The sequence below is a fragment of the Sturnira hondurensis genome, unplaced genomic scaffold (genome assembly GCF_014824575.4).
Source record: "Sturnira hondurensis isolate 20B ecotype Veracruz unplaced genomic scaffold, ASM1482457v3 Scaffold0006799, whole genome shotgun sequence".
In the NCBI taxonomy this organism is placed as follows: Eukaryota; Metazoa; Chordata; class Mammalia; order Chiroptera; family Phyllostomidae; genus Sturnira; species Sturnira hondurensis.
This window is the reverse complement of record NW_028079430.1, coordinates 322,950-342,090: the sequence shown is the minus strand read 5'-3', so window position 1 is coordinate 342,090 and position 19,141 is coordinate 322,950. Positions and strand designations below refer to the sequence as shown.

At 46.9% G+C, this 19,141-nt stretch overlaps 1 protein-coding gene across 1 annotated transcript; it reads left to right on the top strand.

The window, feature by feature from the left end:
* The first annotated feature begins 34 nt into the window (after positions 1 to 34).
* Positions 35 to 18,994, top strand: SARS1 (seryl-tRNA synthetase 1). The gene is made up of 11 exons (XM_037050419.1): positions 35 to 274; positions 6,380 to 6,450; positions 9,923 to 10,003; positions 10,930 to 11,088; positions 12,015 to 12,158; positions 14,744 to 14,899; positions 16,086 to 16,307; positions 16,886 to 17,015; positions 17,275 to 17,432; positions 18,111 to 18,240; positions 18,593 to 18,994. Exons 1-11 carry the CDS (start codon positions 139 to 141, stop codon positions 18,742 to 18,744), a joined length of 1,539 nt encoding a protein of 512 aa, XP_036906314.1. The 5' UTR covers positions 35 to 138; the 3' UTR covers positions 18,745 to 18,994.
* The last annotated feature ends 147 nt before the right edge of the window (positions 18,995 to 19,141 follow it).

Sequence of the window (19,141 nt, the reverse complement as noted above, 5' to 3'; positions counted from 1 at the left end):
GAGAGGAGGGGCATGCGCACTCCCGCTGCGCCTGCGCGGGGTGGGGCGGGTCAGCGCGCCGGCACAGTGCGTCGGTCACAGGCAGGCTGTGTTGCTACGATCCTCGTTTTACTTAGTGTTGACCCGGGAGAAGGAAAAATGGTGCTGGATCTGGATTTGTTTCGGGTGGATAAAGGAGGAGACCCGGACCTTATCCGAGAGACGCAAAAGAAGCGCTTCAAGGACCCAGGACTTGTGGATCAGCTGGTAAAGGCAGACGGCGAGTGGCGGAGATGTGAGTACTGGGATGCGCGGGATGTCCCCGATCTTAATCCCAGCTTCAGCTCTCGGATCTCGTTACCAATCCCGAGGCCACAGCTTCCGCCTCTCGTTAGACCCTCTCCCAGGTTGGGGTGTTTCCGAGGCTTTCCCTATCCCCCGAAACGCTCGGGTAGCCAGGACCGTGCCATCTCTTCTTGCCTGCCGGAGGGGCGGGAGCTTCTTTCCGCGCGCGCTCAGTGCGGATCTCTGGTCTGGGAAGGAGCATGGCGCATGCGCATCAAGAGCTATCACGGCTTCGTCCACCGCAAGGGTAGCCAGAAGAAACGAAGGGCGGAGGTTTGAGGGACGGGTTGCCCTTTCCTAACACTTATCTTTGGTCGCCTCTGGTCTTTTTCTCATCTTCAGCAAGGCCACCGTGGTCTCCTATTTCGATAGGATCAAAGGTTCCTGCCTGAGTCATATCTGCAGTGTAATAGGCTCACTCCATACACTTTGGAAGCATTTGGGGTCTTTGGAGGACGCCCCTGCCTACTAGCAGTGATCCCGGGGCTTTTGGGAAAGTTCTCCCCCTGATCTTTGATTATACTTTTAAAAATCTAGAAAAGCCTTTTCCATGGTAGGTCATGAGGCGCTGTGTCCGGTGAGGCAAGAAAGAGCTTGTAATTATTGAGGCTGTGTAATTGTGATTTAGAGGAGTTTTCCGGAAAAGACATTGGCAGAGTTTGACTGAAACCTGGAACTGAAAATAAAACCATAGAACCCTCTGCCTAGATGAACTGAGAGCAGTCACCGATTGGTCGGATGCTGTCAAGGGCGTGTGATTAATTTTGTCTGATGCAATAAACCTGCAACCAGCTGAAGGCCCAGTTTTGACAGCACACTGCAAAGACAGTCACTGGCCAAGAGTGTGGTGGCTTTAGGAACATTGATTTTCCTAAGTTTATAAGGGTATTGGGTACCAAAAGAGTATCTGTTTAACTTGGGTTGTCTACTGATTCTATATGTCTGTCATTCTAGGAGTTAGTTTGTGACAGAGATCCCACCACCTGCATCTAAAGTTTTGAGTTGGGATGGAATTAAATTAATTGGAGGGAAAAACTAGACTGGACACTGTTTTACTGAATCAGAAGTATCAGATTTTCGTATCTGGTTACCCACTGTTCAGCACTAAATGACTTTGAATGTGTTAGCTCCTCTCTTGTGTATAATAAACACGTATACATCTACAGAGAGTTTTATTCCTTTCCTAATGAATGGATGTATGGTGAGGGGATGAGTTCTTCAGGGACATGGCTGTGTTTTATGCATCTGTATGTCCCAGTACCTAGGGTATACATATACATCAAGATATACATGTACACACACATATATATATATTTAATCCCAGCACCTGGCACTGCTCCTGCTCCATGGTAAGGGCTTGACAGGTTTTTTTGAATTCATGAATATCTTCTGTGTTCAGGGCACTTTCCCCTTCTGGATGAAAAGCCGTTTATTTCATTTATTTTCAACATATCTGTTGATTTGATTTTTTACTTGACATTTCTTACGAATATTCTCTTTGTAGCCAAAGGGAGTTAGTGATTTTTCTCAAGTCACTGGCTGCCTGAGTAGGACACCGACGATAGATCATGTATCAGAGTTCTCCTAGATCTGAAGCTCATATCAAAGGTTGGGGTTCCCTGTCATTGGCTGCAGCAAGGACTTGTAACTCCGATCCACGTTAAGAAATCCCCCTGCCCTGGCCTGGTGGCTCCATTGACTGGAGTGTCCTGCAGTACACCAACAGATTGCAGGTTTGATCTGTGGTCAGGGCACATAGCTAGGCTGCATGTTCCATCCCCAGTTGCTTTACGTACAGGAGGTCACTGATTGATGTCTTTCTCAGACTGGTGTTTGTCTCTCTCTTTCCCTTCCTCTCTCGCTAACAATCAATAAAACACATCTCCTCAGGTGTTTTGTGTTCCCTGACTGAGGATACAGCGAGCCTCACAAGGCCCCCCATGACCAGTGTAACTACTTGCCTGGAGACCCCCACGGTGCCATTAGGGCTCTCAAAGGAGTCTGACAAAGTGTGAAGTCCTGGCACCACCGCTGATGACGGCTCTCCCAACTCCGCAGATTTGAACTGTGGTTTCTTCTTTTTAATTCAGAGTAATACACTGAGGACACATTTGGGCACATGATAAGCCTTTGTCACAACTGCTTCCAAAGCCACCAGATTTCCACCTATCTGGAACCTGCTAACTACCAGAATCCTAACCTCCCCCTAAAAGTGCTATTCTCAACGAGATTTCTCTTTACTGTAAATCAAAGTTGTTATGTCCTCTTAACCTTTACTGCACGTGTCAGCCAGGCCCTGGTCTTTAGAAAACAGGACCCCAGTCTCCCCTCCAGGCCTCGGCCACACCCAGGACATGTGATCTTTTTGGAATGCAAATCCAATCACTTTGCTTCCAGGCTTAAGTCTTGCTGTGGCTTAAATCTGTCTGATAGAAATAAAGTGTGAGCCACAGGTGGAATTGTGAATTTCTTTTGCAGCCACTTAAAAAATGTAAAGAAAAAGCCCTGGCTGGTGTAGCTCAGTGGATTGAGCACGGGCCTGTGAACCAGACAATCACAGTTCGATTCCCAGTCAGGGCACATTCCTGGGTTGCAGGCCAGTTCCCGGCAGGGGCCAGTTCCCAGCAGGGGATGCACAAGAAGCAACCATACATTGATGTTTCTCTTCCTCTCTCTTTCCCTTCCCCTCTAAAGATAAATAAATAAAATATTAAAAAATAAATAAATAAAACATTTTTAAAAAATGTAAAGAAAAACAGATGAAATTAACTTCAGGAATATATTTTATTTAACCCATATATCCAAAAATTACATTTTTAACTTGTAATCCATATAAAAATCATTGAGGTATTTTACATTGTTTTTCTTTTTTCAGGTCTTCAAATTCCAGTGTGTATTTTTGCACTTACAGTTCAGTTCGGGCTAGCCATTTCAAATGCTCAATAGCCTCATGTGGCTAGTGGCTACCATGTTGGACAGTGTAGCCTTAAAGCATAAAAATCCAAATTTCTTAACACAGTTTATGAATTCCCACATTCCCTCCTAGCCTGATCTTCTGCCACTCCCCCACATATGTCTCGTGCTGTTTGTTGTGGCCTTATTATGCAGCGTGTACACTCTTTCACTCTTTTGTCCATAACCATTGCCCCTTCTTTTATTTGTTTATTTGTGGGAAACAGAGAGAAACATCCATGTGAGAGAGAAACATTGATTCATTGCCTCTCACATCCCACAACTGGGGACCTGGCCTGCAACTCAGGCATGTGCCCTAATTGGGAATCGAACCTGTGACCTTTCAGTTTGCAGTCCAGAGCTCAACCCACTGAGCTATACCAGCCAGAGCCACAATGTATTCTTATATTGTTTGTTAGTTATTGTATTATTTTTCTTTTTCTTTTTTTTTTTTTTAAAGATTTTATTTATTTATTTATCTTTAGAGGGGAAGGAGAGAGAGAGAGAAACATCAATGTATGGTTGCCTTTTGTGCGTCCCCTGCTGGGAGTTGGCCTGCAGGGAACTGGACTGCAACCCAGGCATGTGCCCTGACTGGGAATCGAACCACGATCCTCTGGTTTGCAGGCCTGCGCTCAATCCACTGAGCTACACCAGCCAGGGCCTGTATTATTTTTCCATATGAACAAAAGTAAACCTACTTTTGCCTCACCCTGTGTGTGTATGTGTGTATACATGGATTCTAATTTTCTTTTGTGACTTGTGCTCTGTTTAGGAAAAATTTTTAAAGATTTTATTTATTTATTTTCAAACAGAGGGGAAGGGAGGAAGAAAGACAGAAACATCAATGTGTGGTTGCCTCTCACGTGGCCCCCCACTGGGGACCTGGCCCTCAACCCAGGCACATGCCCTGACTGGGAATTGAACTGGTGACCCTTTGGTTCGCAGCCCACACTCAATCCACTGAGCTACACCAGCCAGGCTGTTTAGGAAATCTTTTCATGTCTCAAGGTCCTGAAGAGATTCTCCAATTTTTTTCTAGAAGTTTTATTTCTTTGCCTTTCACATTTAGGCAAATGATTTATCTGACATTGATTTTGGTGTATGATGTGAGATAAGAATCAAAGTTCACTTTTTGTGTAGAAACCCAATGGCTCGTGATAAAATGCAGCAAACTAGGAATAGAAGGGAACTTTCCTAATCTGATTATTGGTATTTGTCAAAAATCCATAGTCAATGTTATTCTTAATGGTGAAATACTGAATGCTTTCCCCTGAAGTTGAGAACAAGACAAGGATGTCTGCTGTCACCACTTCTAATGCGCGTGTGCTAAAGGTTCCAGTGTTACCTGGGGCAAGAAAAAGGAAGAAGAGATTGGAACAGAAGTAAAACTGTCATTATTTGCAGATGACTTTGATGGTTCAATTCTGAACTATTAAAATTAAGTAAATTGAGCACAATCACTGCATACAACATACAGAATCAATGGTAATTTTATATGCCAGTAGCAATTAAGAGGCACCTGATACCTAGAAGTGTATTTAGTAAGTGACGTTCAATGTCTCTACACTGGAAACTACAAAACACTGATGAGACGAGTTAAAGATAATGAAGGGATGTGCTATATTCATTGATTGAAATAGTCAGCATTGTTATAATATATTTTTAAGTTGCCTTTCCCCCCGCCCCCCAACACTTAGCACGGTGTTTTCATTTATATTCCCAACTCTCAGGACAGGGCCTGGCAAATAGGAGGAAGTAAATTTAAATTTTTTATACTTTTTTAAAAAGATTTTATTTATTTATTTATCTTTGGAGGGGAAGGAGAGAGGGAGAGAAACATCAATGTATGGTTGCCTTTCGTGCATCCCCTGCTGGGAGTTGGCCTGCAGGGAACTGGCCTGAAACCCAGGCATGTGCCCTGACTGGGAATCGAACCGCGATCCTCTGGTTCGCAGGCCTGTGCTCAATCCACTGAGCTACGCCAGCCAGGGCTATAGTTTTTATTCCAAAGTAATTATGGGGTAATAGGAAGTTACAAAGAAAGCACAACGAGGTTCTGGGGACCCTTCACCCATTTCCCCAGCGATCACATCTGACCTAACGGTACAACATCAAAACCACGAAGAGGACAACCCACAGACCACAATTGGATTTTACCAATTTTACATGCCCTTGTGTGTGAGTGAGTGTGAGTGTGATAATTCTATGTGATTTTATCACACGTAGATTTGTGTTCCACCACCACAGATCCCTCTTGCTCCCCTTTTGCACTTCATTCCCTTTCCCCTCCCCCATGTAATCCATGGCAACCACTACTGTGTTCTCATCCCTGTGATCAATGGGAGTAAATGAATGAGAAGGTCGAGTTTAGTGAAAATTCAGTGAAAGGTTGCCAGAGCCTTAAACGGTAGCTATGTCTAGATGTTACCTCCTTTCTAGTCATCACTTCCCCTGTTGAAAGCTTGATTTTTACCATATTGCTCCTAAAGCTCAGAGTCAAGAGTCAGACTAATAAACCACAACACATACCGATATGTTAATTTGGGCCAGAATATCTGGGTGGGCTGGTTAAGTATACTGTCTTCCCCCAAAAGAAACCAAAATATTAAAAGATACATTCATCTGAAGACTGCCAGATGAGCACTGTGTCAAAGCAGGGGGAATAAATATCGTTAACCATTTCTAGCCTAGAGGTGGGGCAGCCAAGGTCACGGGATCAGAAGTGTGACTGCCTCTTTCAAGATCCCACTGCCCACCACGTGTTAAGAGAAGTGAGTAGGTTGTAGTTACTTGATTACATTCTAGATTTCTCAGGCACCTTGTTCTATGGCGGTATCATCAGGGTGTGACACTTTCCAATTTCAGTCTCGGACCTTTTCCATGTCACCAAAAGCTGGGAAACCCTATTGTAGTCACCAGTAGGTAACCAGATTTGGGGCTACAAAGCTCCAAGATTTCACAACTTGATGAGAAGGTCCCGCAGCTCTGCTTGCACTCTGGCCTTGGGCTGAGGTCAGTCCTGCGACGCCATGAGTAGCAGCCAGGGGGACCTTAGTTGTATGCTCATCTTTGGAATAGCCTTGGGTTTTTTATGCTGCAGGCAGATTTCGCGCAGACAACTTGAACAAGCTCAAGAACCTATGCAGCAAGACAATTGGAGAGAAAATGAAGGTAAGAGAACTAGTAGCCTTGAGAGCTTCAGCAGATGTATTTCAGCTTATTCTTAGTTCTTAATTTCTCAGATAGTGTCTAATTCCATGGGATACTGAATTTCTTATCAAAGTGGGAGAATTATTTTATAAAGAAAGGAAGGTGGGAAGGGGACCAAGGGATGAGCTCATCTGAATTCAGATGTCTTTGTGTGGCTGCTAAGACTGGGTGACTGCAGAATAACAGAAGCTTAATTCTCACAGTTCTGGAGGCTGCGGAGTCCTTGATCAAGGCACAGACGACCTTGGTCGCAGGTGAGGGCCTGCCTCGCTCGTGGTTCAGAGCCTCCTTGCCGTGTCCTCACAGGACGGAAGGAGCCAGGGAGCCAGCTCTCTGGGGTCTCATGACCATCACAGTCGGGGTTGGGTTTCCGTGTAGGAGTTTGTTGACTTTCAACATGGAGTCTTTAGCACCGTGAGATTCTCGCCACCCTAGCCCCTTGCTGTTTATTCCGTGTTTATAAAGGGAGTATAAATTCCACTGGGACTCTTTTTCTGTTATTTCTTGAGTTCAACTACAGAATTTCTTAGGACAGACTCAGAGTTTTTGTTCAGTGCCATTGAGCTCTTTTGTGGAAAGAGCACAGATGGGGGCTTCAGGGGCCGGGCTGCTGGCTGCATGACTTGTGGCAAGTTGACTTCTGAGCCTCGGTTTTTCCATCTGAAATGACAGTAGTAACCTTCACCTATAGAGCGGAGTTGTGAGAAGGACACATTTTTTTAAATGTAGAAAACCTGGCATAATGCCAAGAACATTGTGTACAAAAAATATCAGCAATAGGGAGTAACAATGAATGGCCTGCATCCAAAAACATCCCTCCATGCTTGAAGAATGTTAAGTTTCAGTTTGGGCTTCTGTTGGTATCCAGTACAGTATATTGTTTTAAATCTTTCTTCAAAAATATCCTTTCAGCCCCGTGACCACTTTTTAAAAACGTATTAAATGCACCCTATCGTCTGTCTCATTTTTAAGTTGCAAATCTCTAAGCTAAACCAAAAAAATTAAAAATGAGGAACCTGAACCAGTCGTGAATGTAACAAAGATTCCCCTGGGATTCTAGCAACTTACACTTCCCAGCAGTCCTCCTTTTCACAGTAACAAACGCTTTCAGCTTGTGACTGGCTGTAGAAATTGATATAATCATACTTTGTGTCCCTGTGGGGGCTGTGATACTTAATCATTTGCATGCCAGAGGCCCCATAATCATGTTAATTGCCATGTACACTCCTGCCTGTGTGTTCTGTGAAGCACATACACAGGCAGTGACAGCCAGGTGTTTTTAAAAAGATTTTATTTATTCTCAGAGAGAAGGAAAGAAAGGGACAAAGGGAGAGAAACATCAATGTAAGGCTGCTTCTTGTGCTCCCCCAACTGGGGACCTGGCCTGCAACCCAGGCACATGCTCTGACTGGGAATCGAACCAGCGACCCTTTGGTACGCAGGGCAGTACTCAGTCTACTGAGCCACATCAGCCAGGGGTTTTTCATAACAAGAAAACAGGAGTATTTCCATTTATGGTCACATTCTTGGATCCGTTTACTGGTAACCCTGCAAGGACTGTTCTCCTTTGTTGTGCATTGGAGTAGTGCTAGCTTTCACTTACATAGCTCATGTAGCTCTTTTATTATTTTTTAAGATTTTATTTATTTTTTTAGGGGGGGCATGAAAGAAAGAAAGGGAGAGAAACATCAATGTGTGGTTGCCTCCTGAGCGCCACCTACTGGGGACCTGGCCCACAACCCAGACATGTGCCTTGACTGGGAGTCAAACCTGCAATCCTTTGGTTCACAGGCCAGTGCTCAATCCACTGAGCCATACCAGGCAGGGCTCAATTACATAGCTCTTGAAAGTACTAAAAGACCTATATAATGTCTTATTTTGGTTTTGATCTTTGCTGTAAACCTAGAGTATAAGTAATATAATTATCAGCCTTATTCAGAGGGCAAGAAAATAGGCTGAGGAAATTAAGTAGCTTGCCTAAAATCACATTAGGTACAGAGTTAAAACTTGAACTCAGAACTTGAATTTGCTGCCCTGAGGGAGTATAGCAGATAGTAAGGGAGCCTCAGTTACCAAAGGGAAGATTTGGAGATTTAGGCCATTTTTTTTTCCTACCTGAGTAGTCTATACTTGTTCTTATCAAGACTCGCTCTGATATTTTCAGACTTTCCCAGCCTTTGGAGATGATTTTACTCGAGTCACTAAAGGGTGTGAGCTGTATCATGGTTGGAATTCCGACTTCTCACTTTGGTGGGTGAGAATGTGTAATGAGTCTAAAGGATTTCTGCACTTTTACCCTTAGAAGGTTTTACCCTTTCTCATTATTCAGTTTTGTGCAGAGGTTGTATAAACATAATTGCCTGTTATTGTATGTATAGAATTTTTAAAATCTTTAGGACATTGAATATAATTTCTACACATTTTATTTATACTTGCAAAGCAGATCCTAAATCTCAAGTTGTTTTTATACAAGTTTTGCTGAGGTCTTATGTATGTCTTGTTATAATGGCCTTTGATAATATAATTTAAGAAGAATTTGACTCTAAAAATTATCTTCTCCGTGGCTGTGGGCAAGGATTAGGAATGATGATTTGGCAGAATATCATAAAGAAGCGTGAGGTGAGCCCCAGCTGATGTGGCTCAGTGGATTGAGTGCCAGCCTGTGAATCAAAAGGTCGCTGGTTCGATTCCCAGTCAGGGCACATGTCTGGGTTGCAAGCCAGGTCCCCAGTTGGGGGCATGCAAGAGGCAACCACACATTGATGTTTCTCTCCCTCTCTTTCTCCTTCCCTTCTCTAAAATAAATAAATAAAATCTTTTTAAAAAAGAGGGTGAGGTGAGAAACTGGAGGGAGAAAAAGTCGAGCTCTGGGTACATCCCTGCTGTTTTGCCAACCTGCATTGATCGCTGTATATTTAGTTTCAGATTTTGTGATGTTTTCCTTCAAAAATTTGTTTTCCTTGCCTCCCTAATATCTCATCTTCCCATCCATTTTTCTGCCCTTAGCCTCAGCACTGGGCCTGGCTTAGCAGGTAGACAGGGATTCGCAGGTTCACACCCAGTCGTCTGCGGCAGCACTGGCCCCTGAGAACACCCAGCGTGCGGGTGTTCTCACACACCCTCAGTGCCCACACCTCATCTAGGGCCAGGGCAGACCTTCTGCTTCTCTCACGCCCCGTGATGCTGGCCCTCTGCCCCTGATGGGTTCATCAGTCTGTCCAGGACCAGAAAGCTAGAAAGTGGCAGAACAGAGACTCGAAACTTGAACTCCTCACTTCTATTTAACCAAGGTTTCTCCCATGCGTTGCCTCTCTCAGAGACAGTTATGTGGAAGGTGCTGTGATCAGTATATATGACATTTAGTGTGTATTTAGAAAATGATATCGGGGGTTATTTTTTTATTTAATAGTGGTGTCTGTTTGTTTTCCTGCAGAAAAAAGAGCCAGTGGGAGATGATGAGTCCATTCCGGAGAACATATTGAATCTTGAAGACATCACCTCAGACACATTAGTTGTATGTTATTATCCTTTTCTAGGCTGGGATTTCTGTTCTTTTTTTCTTAACTTTCTTCCTAGACAAGTGAATGCTGACCCTCTGCTCCATATAGCATTATGGCATCTTTGAATTTCTGCAGCTGGGACATGTCCCTGTTACTCTCGTTATACCCTCTGCACCTTGCTTATGAGAGAGTGCAAACGGGAACAGATGGAGTGGAAAAGCCAAGGCTGGGATGAAGAGGAAAAAGGAGCCAAACTATGCTTAGTTTATATTATTCTGTTTTCACAAAGTCAAGGAATTTTTCAACTTACTGCAATTCAGTAAATATTCACTATATAATGGGCCTAGCACAGTGATTTCCAAGTTTTTAGTTACTGAACCCCTTAAAACCCACAGCAGCATAGCAAGAGCATAGCCCAAAAGGCAGAGTTGCCGTGCTTGAAGGGCTAGGTTGGGGGTGCTCTTCCTGCCTAGCCCTATCTGCTATGTGCTCCCTGCCCCCCAAGAAATCAGTACAGTTTGAAGCACCTGTAAAAGGAATAAGAAATTAGCTTGAGACAAAGTCTCTTGTTCCTAATAAGTGCATAATCTTCCCAGAGAACAGTTAAGTGAAGTACATAGTAGAGTGCTAAATTAGTTTAATCGGGAAGAAAGTTCTCTGAAAAGAGCTACATATTAAAACTCCTGAGATACATAAGAACAAGGAGAGTGGCCAGAATCAATCCCTCTCTGCCTTTGGCCCCCCGAAAGGAAATGCCAGTGGGTTTGTTGGGGCAGGAATGTGTAGATCCCTGTGTGAAGTAAACCTCGGCCCTTTCAAAGCCTTCATTGTCAGTTTTTAAAAGGCCATACAAGGGCTGCCACCAGCATACAACAGGGTTAGGGTGACAGAACCTTGTTCCTCCTCTGCCCTTGACTCTCTGTGGCCTGTTCATCTCCAGAACCTGAAAGTGTCACAGATCAAAAAACTCCGACTCCTCATCGATGAAGCCATCCTGAAGTGTGATGCGGAGCGGGTGAAGCTGGAGGCGGAGCGGTTTGAGAACCTCCGAGAGATCGGGAACCTCCTGCATCCCTCTGTGCCCATCAGTAACGATGAGGTAGGTGCAGGTGCCACGGCTGCCCGGTATCGCTCCTCTGAGGGATGGAGGACAAGGAACCGCTAACACTCTGTGTAATGGGCCTAGAGCCAGAAACAGGCTGTTTGCACATTTGCCCGGCCCACCAACTGAGAATTGAAAGCCCTAGATCCTCGCCTGATTGGGAAGTGGCAGAGACGGCAGGTAGGAGACGCCTGGCCCAGAAATCTCTTCTCAATTGGGCTGCTGTCCTCCACTGTTGCCCATGGTAGCAGGGAGTCTCGTGGGAGGGATCTGCTAAATCAGCCTCACCCCTCACCCACACCCTGCTGAGAAGCCGCAGGTTGAAGGGGAATCTGCATGATAAAAGTTCCCTGCTGAGTGGGAGCTTCCCCAGCACAAAGCTGCTCTGAGCCCAGCCTTTGTTCCCTGACACCCCAGCCAGAGCAGGGCCCATCTGTGCCTCTCTCATTCATTCCCTGGTGAACAGAATGTTCAGCTCCCTGCAGGCTGGGGTGGCAGACTCGGGAGGTCAGGGCCCTGAGCCCGCCCTCGTGGCCCGGGGACCAATGAGAGCCTGGGGGGAAAAAAATCAACATTCTCCTCTGCACCCCAGGCAATGTTGATTGTCCAGGGTAGAGGTGTCCTCGTGCGGGACATTTAAAAGGGTAAAAAAAAAAAAAGTGATAAATGGTTGGGAAAATCATGATTTTGGTTTCTTGGCTAGAACTGCCTCTAGGAATCTAAAAACGATTATTTCTCTATCGAGCACAGGTTCTGTAGCAAATGGCCTTCTCTGGTCTCTGTACATGGTGACCCAAACCTCATGGCTGAGTTAAACCACAGCCTCACAAAGCTCCAGGTTGTTCTCAGAGCAGGGTTTGGAAAGATGGAGGTTGCAGAAGTCAGAGGTCGGGCATCTCTCTCTCCTGGTCTCACTTCCTTAGGACGCAGACAACAAAGTAGAGAGGATATGGGGTGATTGTACGGTCAGGAAGAAGTACTCTCACGTGGACCTGGTGGTGATGGTCGATGGCTTTGAAGGTGAAAAAGGCACCGTGGTGGCTGGGAGTCGAGGCTACTTCCTGAAGGTAAGAGTCGGGAACCAGTGGGGATGGGATTATAAAAAAGAATTAAAAGAAGAAAAAAAAACAGCAGAAAGCACAGTCCACTGAAGGAGTCCCACACATCCACCCCTTGTGCTCGCCTTTCTACTCCAGACTGATGGGCGGTGAGGCGCAGTTCTCTCTCTAAGGCAGGGGAGTGCTGATCAGGAGCCCCCAGAACAAAAGCCACTAGTGATGCCGCGGAATGAAGGAATATTCGCTGTGCTGACTGAATCAGAACAGTCTCTCGTTTGAGGAGCTAACTAATCAGACAAGTAAAGAGTCAAAGCCACCAGGGCAAATGCTGGTAACATGAGAAATGTCCAAACCTGTAGAGAGTTTTATGAGTTTATTTGAACCAAACTGATGACAACTGTCGGGAAGCCACATCTCAACGGGTTGAGAAAATGCTCCAAAAAATGGCAGTTCTTAAGCTTATTTTATACATTCGAGTCACAAGAGGAGACATAAGGAGGGTTACATGAAACCCATTGGTGGTGGATGTGGGAGGCAGGAAAAAGCAAAGCTGGGCAGCAGTCTCTGAGGCTGGATAAGGAGTGAAATGAGGGACACACAGTTTTACAATGTTGGGTATACGACAGTCAGCAGTTCACATTGACGGCACATGGAGATGGTGTTGGAGGAAGAAGGTAACAGTGGGGGCCTGTGGTCTGTGCTCTGGTGGGTGAGCCCTGAGGGGTCTGAAGAAGGGATTACTCTGACATGTCAAAGGTATATTGTTTGCGATGCAAAAAAACAATAGACACGCTTATTTAAGGTAAAGATTGACTTTTGCCAAGGGAGCTATAGGCTCTCCGTTAGTTAGGGATTTTTGTGTTCAGACCATCCTGTGTGGTTACTGTGGTTACTTCGAGGTTGCCCGGCCACCATGCAGGCCTCCCCTGAGCTTGTCGGCTGTGGATTGTGGCCCCTGTTTTGTCCACAGTGCCGCACTGGGAGCAGGCCCAGCGTGCTGTGGGAACAGCTAGGCCAAGCAAAGCCAGATTAGCTGGGACAGAGGGCAGATGGAATCTAGAGAAGGCGTCTTGAAACAATTTTGGAATTATAGTTTAAACTGTACGGGTCCCTTTATATGTGGATTTTTTCTAATACTGTAAATGTGTTTTCCGTATGATTCTAAATTTTATTTAGAAAAACTGTTTAAATTTTATTTCATTGGTTTTTTCTTACCATTTTTTAAAAAGATTTTGTTTATTTTTCTTTAGAGGGGAAGGGAAAGAGAGAGGGAGAGAAACATCATTGTATGGTTGCCTCTCGTGCATCCCCTGCCGAGAACTGGCCTGCAACCCAGGCATGTGCCCTGACTGGGAATTAAACCTTGATCCTTTGGTTCGCAGGCCCACACTCAATCCACTGAGCTATACCAGCCAGGGCCCATTTTTATTTTTGTTTTTTTGGAGATTTTAGTTATTTATTTTTAGGGAGAGAGAGAGGAACAGAGGGAGAGGAGTATCAATGTGTGGCTGCCTCTCACGCGCCCCCTACTGGGGACCCAGCCAGCAACCCAGGCATGTGCCCTGACTGGGAACCCAACCTGCCACCCTTTGGTTTGCAGGCTGGCACTCAATCAGCCAGGGCTGTTTTCTTACCACTTTTAAAAATGACACTTTCTCTAGTCAGGGCACATGCTTGGGTTGCAGGCCAGTTTCCGGCAGGGGCCAGTTCTCTGCAGGGGATGCACGTGAAGCAACCATACATTGATGTTTCCTTCCTCTCTCCTTCCCTTCCCCTCTAAAGATAAATAAATAAAATATTTTTTTAAAAAAAATGACACTTTCTGCCCTGGCTGGTGTAGTTCAGTGGATTGAGCATGGACCTGTACAGCAAAGGGTCACCGGTTCGATTCCCAGTCAGGGCATATGCCAGGGTTGTGGGCCAAGTCCCTAGTAGGGGACACACGAGAGGCAACCACACACTGATGTTTCTCTCCCACTCTCTCCTTCCCTTCCCCTCTCTAAAAATAAATAAGTAAAATATTTTAAAAAGTAAAAATGACATTTTCTTTTCTCTAGCTTTCTTTACTGTAGTATATGATACACAAAATATAGTATATAGTATATGATACACAAAATACATTTTCACTATAGTTATTTGTAAGGCTTTTGGTCAACAGTATGCTATTAGTAATTAACTTTTAGGGGAGTCAAAAGTTATACGTGAATTTCTACTGGGGGGGGGGGGGTCAGTGCCCCTAACCCCTAAGGGTTCCAGGGCCAACTACTATGTGTACATACATGGGTATACTTAACATTATACAAATGAGTCCAGCGTTGTAGAAATTAGCACAAGAAAACTTGCCCATGCAGCCGGGGCCAATAATCCTTTTCTCCTGCTTTGGTATCTGAAAGAGAATTCTCTTTACGATTTGCCTGGGTGTTATGCTGGGGGCTGGTGTTAATTAAGACACTCTTGCGTTGGTTGTTGGGGTGCGTGGTCTCTGCTGGTCTCCTGTGTGCCCCTGGGCTGCCACGTTCTTCTGGCCCAGTTGCTGCTGAGTGTGAATTCCAGAAGCCGAACTATCACAAATTGCGGTGTCTCTGCTCCCCCAGGGGCCCCTGGTGTTTCTGGAGCAGGCTCTCATCCACTACGCCCTGCGCACCTTGGGAAGTCGGGGCTACACTCCCATCTACACCCCCTTTTTCATGAGGAAGGAGGTCATGCAGGAAGTGGCACAGCTCAGCCAGTTTGATGAAGAACTGTATAAGGTGAGTGGCGGGGGGCAGTGGGACTGCCTGGGCTGGGAAGTTCAACTGCACACACAGGCACGGAACGGCGCTGTCCTGTGGGATTTCCTGCAGTAACGGGAACGGGCTGTGGCTGTGGCTGCTGAGCACTGAAAAGGCGGCCGGTGCCACTGGGGGGCGTAACATTCTTATTTTTTTAACTTTAGTTTTAATTTAGATAGCTGCACGTGGCCAGTGGCTACGGAACTGGACAGTGCGAACCTCAAGCCCGTTTGATTTTTTTTCCCCCAGATGGTCTGTATGATGTATCTAAATGAGCATACTTCAACATTATGAGCTTAGAAAAGAAACACATTTATTGACTGGTTGGACGAAAGGAAATTATGCAAGTGGCTGGTCTTACTGGGTCCTCCCACTCCTGACCCCAGCCTGGAAGCTTCCATAGGGCGAGACGTACTTGCCTGGGATGCATGTGGTTCCTTATCAACCATGGACCAACTCAGAGAGAGCCAGAGGATTGGACTCGAGGTTCAGAAGGTCGTTCTAATCAACCAGACACCAAAGTGACTGAGGATTATAACTACTAAACTAACCCTGACGCACCAAGAAAGCACAGACCAGGTCTCCTGTTGCCCAGCACTGGCAAAAAGGACCTGGCCCTTAGCAAATGCCCCGCAAACATTTGTGGGTTGCATTATATTGCCACCAGTTCAGGTTTTATTGTGCATCTGCCATCATTGGCCATTATACATCATGTACAAATATATTTATTTGTTAGATAAATTTAAAATATCAGCCCTGGCTGGTGTGGCTCAGTGGATTGAGCGTGGGCCTGCAAACTAAGGGATCACGGTTCAATTCCCAGTCAGGGCACATGCCTGGGTTGTCAGCAGGGGATGCATGAGAGGCAACCATACATTGATATATCTCTCCCTCTTTCCTTCCCTTCCTCTCTAAAGATAAATAAATCTTTTTTAAAAATCAGAATTTTAAATCTCCTTTTAATTTGCTTTTCTTTGACCTCTGTTAGGGACCTCATTTGGGGCTGACCCTTGCCCTTCTTTGTCGTTAGTGTCCCCTGCTCACTCCCAGGCTGGGATTAAAGACACTGATCCCTGTCCCATCACTCCTGTCCTCCCCGTGGTTTCTGCCCTAGCTGAGGCCCTCCCCCGTCACTCTGTACCAGTTAAGGTCCCTCCTCCTTCAGGTGATTGGCAAAGGCAGTGAGAAGTCCGATGACAACACCTACGACGAGAAATACCTGATCGCCACCTCCGAGCAGCCCATCGCTGCTCTCCACCGGGATGAATGGCTGCGGCCCGAGGACCTGCCCATCAAGTATGCTGGCCTGTCCACCTGCTTTCGCCAGGAGGTGGGCTCCCATGGCCGTGACACCCGCGGCATCTTTCGAGTCCATCAGTTTGAGAAGGTAAGTACAAGAGAAGTCAGGGGGGCCCCTTCTGTCCATCTGTCTGGGGTGGTTGGAGGACAGACAGGAACTGGGTTGCTCAGGCCCACCCCAGCTCCAGTCTTTCCTCCTGTTGCCTGTGTCTGTCTTCTGGGCAAGCGACTGGGCAGCAGCCCATGGTAGGGTGGTTCCCAGCACAGACTCTGGAACCAGGCCACCCGAGCCCAAGTGCCAGCCCTCCACCTGCCAGCCGTGGCACCTGGACAAGCTGCTTAGCCACTCCGTGCCCAGTTTTCTCCCTGGAAAAGGAGGGTGATAATAGTGCTCACCCCATTAGGCCCACTGTGAGCATTTAACTAGTTAATAGGAGAAGCACCTAGAACAGCATCTGGTGTGTGTACGACAAGCTTTCTATAGAAGCGTGTGTTGTTACACATCCAGTCCGTTGTGGCAGCCATCTCTCTCGCTGGGGCCCCCAGCCTCGCCTGGCTCCCAGTGGCATAGGAACAGATCCTTGTCACCAGACTGTCTCCCACGTTGGTCCTTTCGTTGCTTCACCCCGTTCCATTGCTGCGGTCTCCTTGGCTCCCTCTTTGCAGATCGAACAGTTTGTCTACTCCTCACCGCATGACAACAAGTCATGGGAGATGTTCGAAGAGATGATCGCCACCGCAGAGGACTTCTACCAGTCTCTGGGAATCCCCTACCACATCGTGAACATCGTCTCAGGTACCAGCCTCCCTTTCCTGCATCCCGCAAGCAACCACACACAGCACACAAAGAAACAGCTCACAATCCAGTTAATTGCCACATTAATTAAAATGTCACACACTCTTCTCGCTTGGGAGTGTTTGCTGATAAAAATATCTGGGCATGATTTCACTTCTGGGGATAGGATGTGAATTAAAGAATTGTTCAGGTTCGCTAAAAGGTTAGCCTTCTGAAATACCATCCCTCCGTCATGAATTCTAGGGGGTTTTCCTTACAGGTTCTTTGAATCATGCTGCCAGTAAGAAGCTTGACCTGGAGGCCTGGTTTCCGGGCTCGGGAGCCTTCCGTGAGTTAGTCTCCTGTTCCAACTGCACAGACTATCAGGCTCGCCGGCTCCGAATCCGATACGGGCAAACCAAGAAGATGATGGACAAGGTAGAGGGCCCCAGTGGGGCAGGCAGTGGGGCCGGCGGTGGGGACTTCGGGGCAGAGTAGATTCGTCTTATTTCTCAGACCTTGCGGTGCGTGCTGCCCAGCATCGGGGAAAACCTGGGCTCCTCAGTCTAGATAAAAAAGGGAACCTGAAAATGGCCTCTGCTGAATCAGGACTGAGTCCTTTTAGAGAGACCCCCAAATCTAGCTCCTTTCTACAAAGTCATTCTCACTTTTCTCCTTTTGGCTTTGTCGTCTGCAACTCCAAAGAAAGAATAATCCCCATTTGTCTGCCCAGGACAAGTCAGAGGTCATGTCTTTCCTCCTCTCACCCGGGTGAGGTCTGGGTGGTGAGCTGGTCTCCTCAAACCCAGTGTTCAGGCCCTGCTTTTCCAAGAAAGGGGCTTGAAAGGGGTTAAAGGGAGAGGCCCTTGTGGCAGAGTGTTCTTTTTCCCTCAAAGGACCCAGCTCTCCTCCAAATCCTGGGACCTACCGCTTGCCACTCATGGAGACATGAGGAATCTCCTGGACTTCTCTGATAGGCAGTAAATACCAGACAGCCCACGTTGAGAAAAAGCCCAGTTATGGGTTAGCTGGGTGGGGGCGTCTGGCTGGGCAAATAAATGCTTCCAGCCTCTGTTAGGCCACTGAGGGCTGAGTTGACCTGCTCTCTCCTCACAGGTGGAGTTTGTCCATATGCTCAACGCCACCATGTGCGCCACGACGCGCACCATCTGCGCCATCCTGGAGAACTACCAGACGGAGACGGGCATCGCCGTGCCCGAGAAGTTGAGGGAGTTCATGCCGCCTGGTAAGACCCTAGCCCAGCCCATCCTCCTCCTCTTCTCCGTCTTCACACTTCTGAATTGCAGGCCCCTTTCAGAATAGACCCACTGTGTTCACGCCCCGTCTCCAAACCTCTGCCTGTCCCCTGGTGCTGAGCGTTGTAGGGGCAGAGCTGAGAAAGTAGCCAGTACAAGCACGATGTCCTATTGAGATGCAGCTCCCAGTCAGGCCGGGGAAGGAAAGAATAAATGAAAGCATAAATAGAAGCAGTGCCCATCGAGGGGGCCCTTTTGTTGAAGGGCATCGTTGTCTTTCGGCACTCACCGTGCAGCCTGTGGGCTCTGACCCCCGAGAAACAAGGGGCTCTTCCCTTCCAGGTCTCCAAGAGCTGATCCCCTTTGTGAAGCCGGCACCCATTGACCAGGAGCCATCAAAGAAGCAGAAGAAGCAGCATGAAGGCAGTAAAAAGGCGGCGCGAGATGTCACCCTGGAACAGCGGCTGCAGGGCATGGAGGTCACCGATTCCTGAACATTCCTTCCCCCCGCTTCTGTCAGCTGGGTGGGATCCCAGCACCCGCCCACAGGCAGGGAACCAGGCACCCACTTACCACCCGCCCCACCTGACTGCTTTGCTACCAGGGGAACGAACCAGCTGCCGTGTACAATTCAGCTTTCTCATCTGTTCACTTGGGCCTAAGATCCAATCACTGAGGACTGATGAAACCACATAATAAAGCACCTCTGGGGGAGGCTGGACTCTTCCGCAGTCTTCTGCCTGGGGCGCACACCCTGTCTCTCACGGTTCTGGAACCGAACTCACTTTTGGTTTTCCTTCGAACTGAGACTGTTCCAGTTAGCAAGTCCGAGAGCCTTCGGGAAGGGAGGTGGAGGCCGAGGTGGCATTAGTAAAGGCTCGAGGGCAGAGG

Bases quoted from the DNA above. Each gene is read 5' to 3' on its own strand.
- SARS1 (XM_037050419.1), top strand. From the start codon at position 139: ATGGTGCTGGATCTGGATTTGTTTCGGGTGGATAAAGGAGGAGACCCG. The intron at 275-6,379 runs GTGAGTACTGGG...TTTATGCTGCAG, and splicing joins AGACGGCGAGTGGCGGAGAT to GCAGATTTCGCGCAGACAAC. The intron at 18,241-18,592 runs GTAAGACCCTAG...CTTCCCTTCCAG, and splicing joins GAGGGAGTTCATGCCGCCTG to GTCTCCAAGAGCTGATCCCC.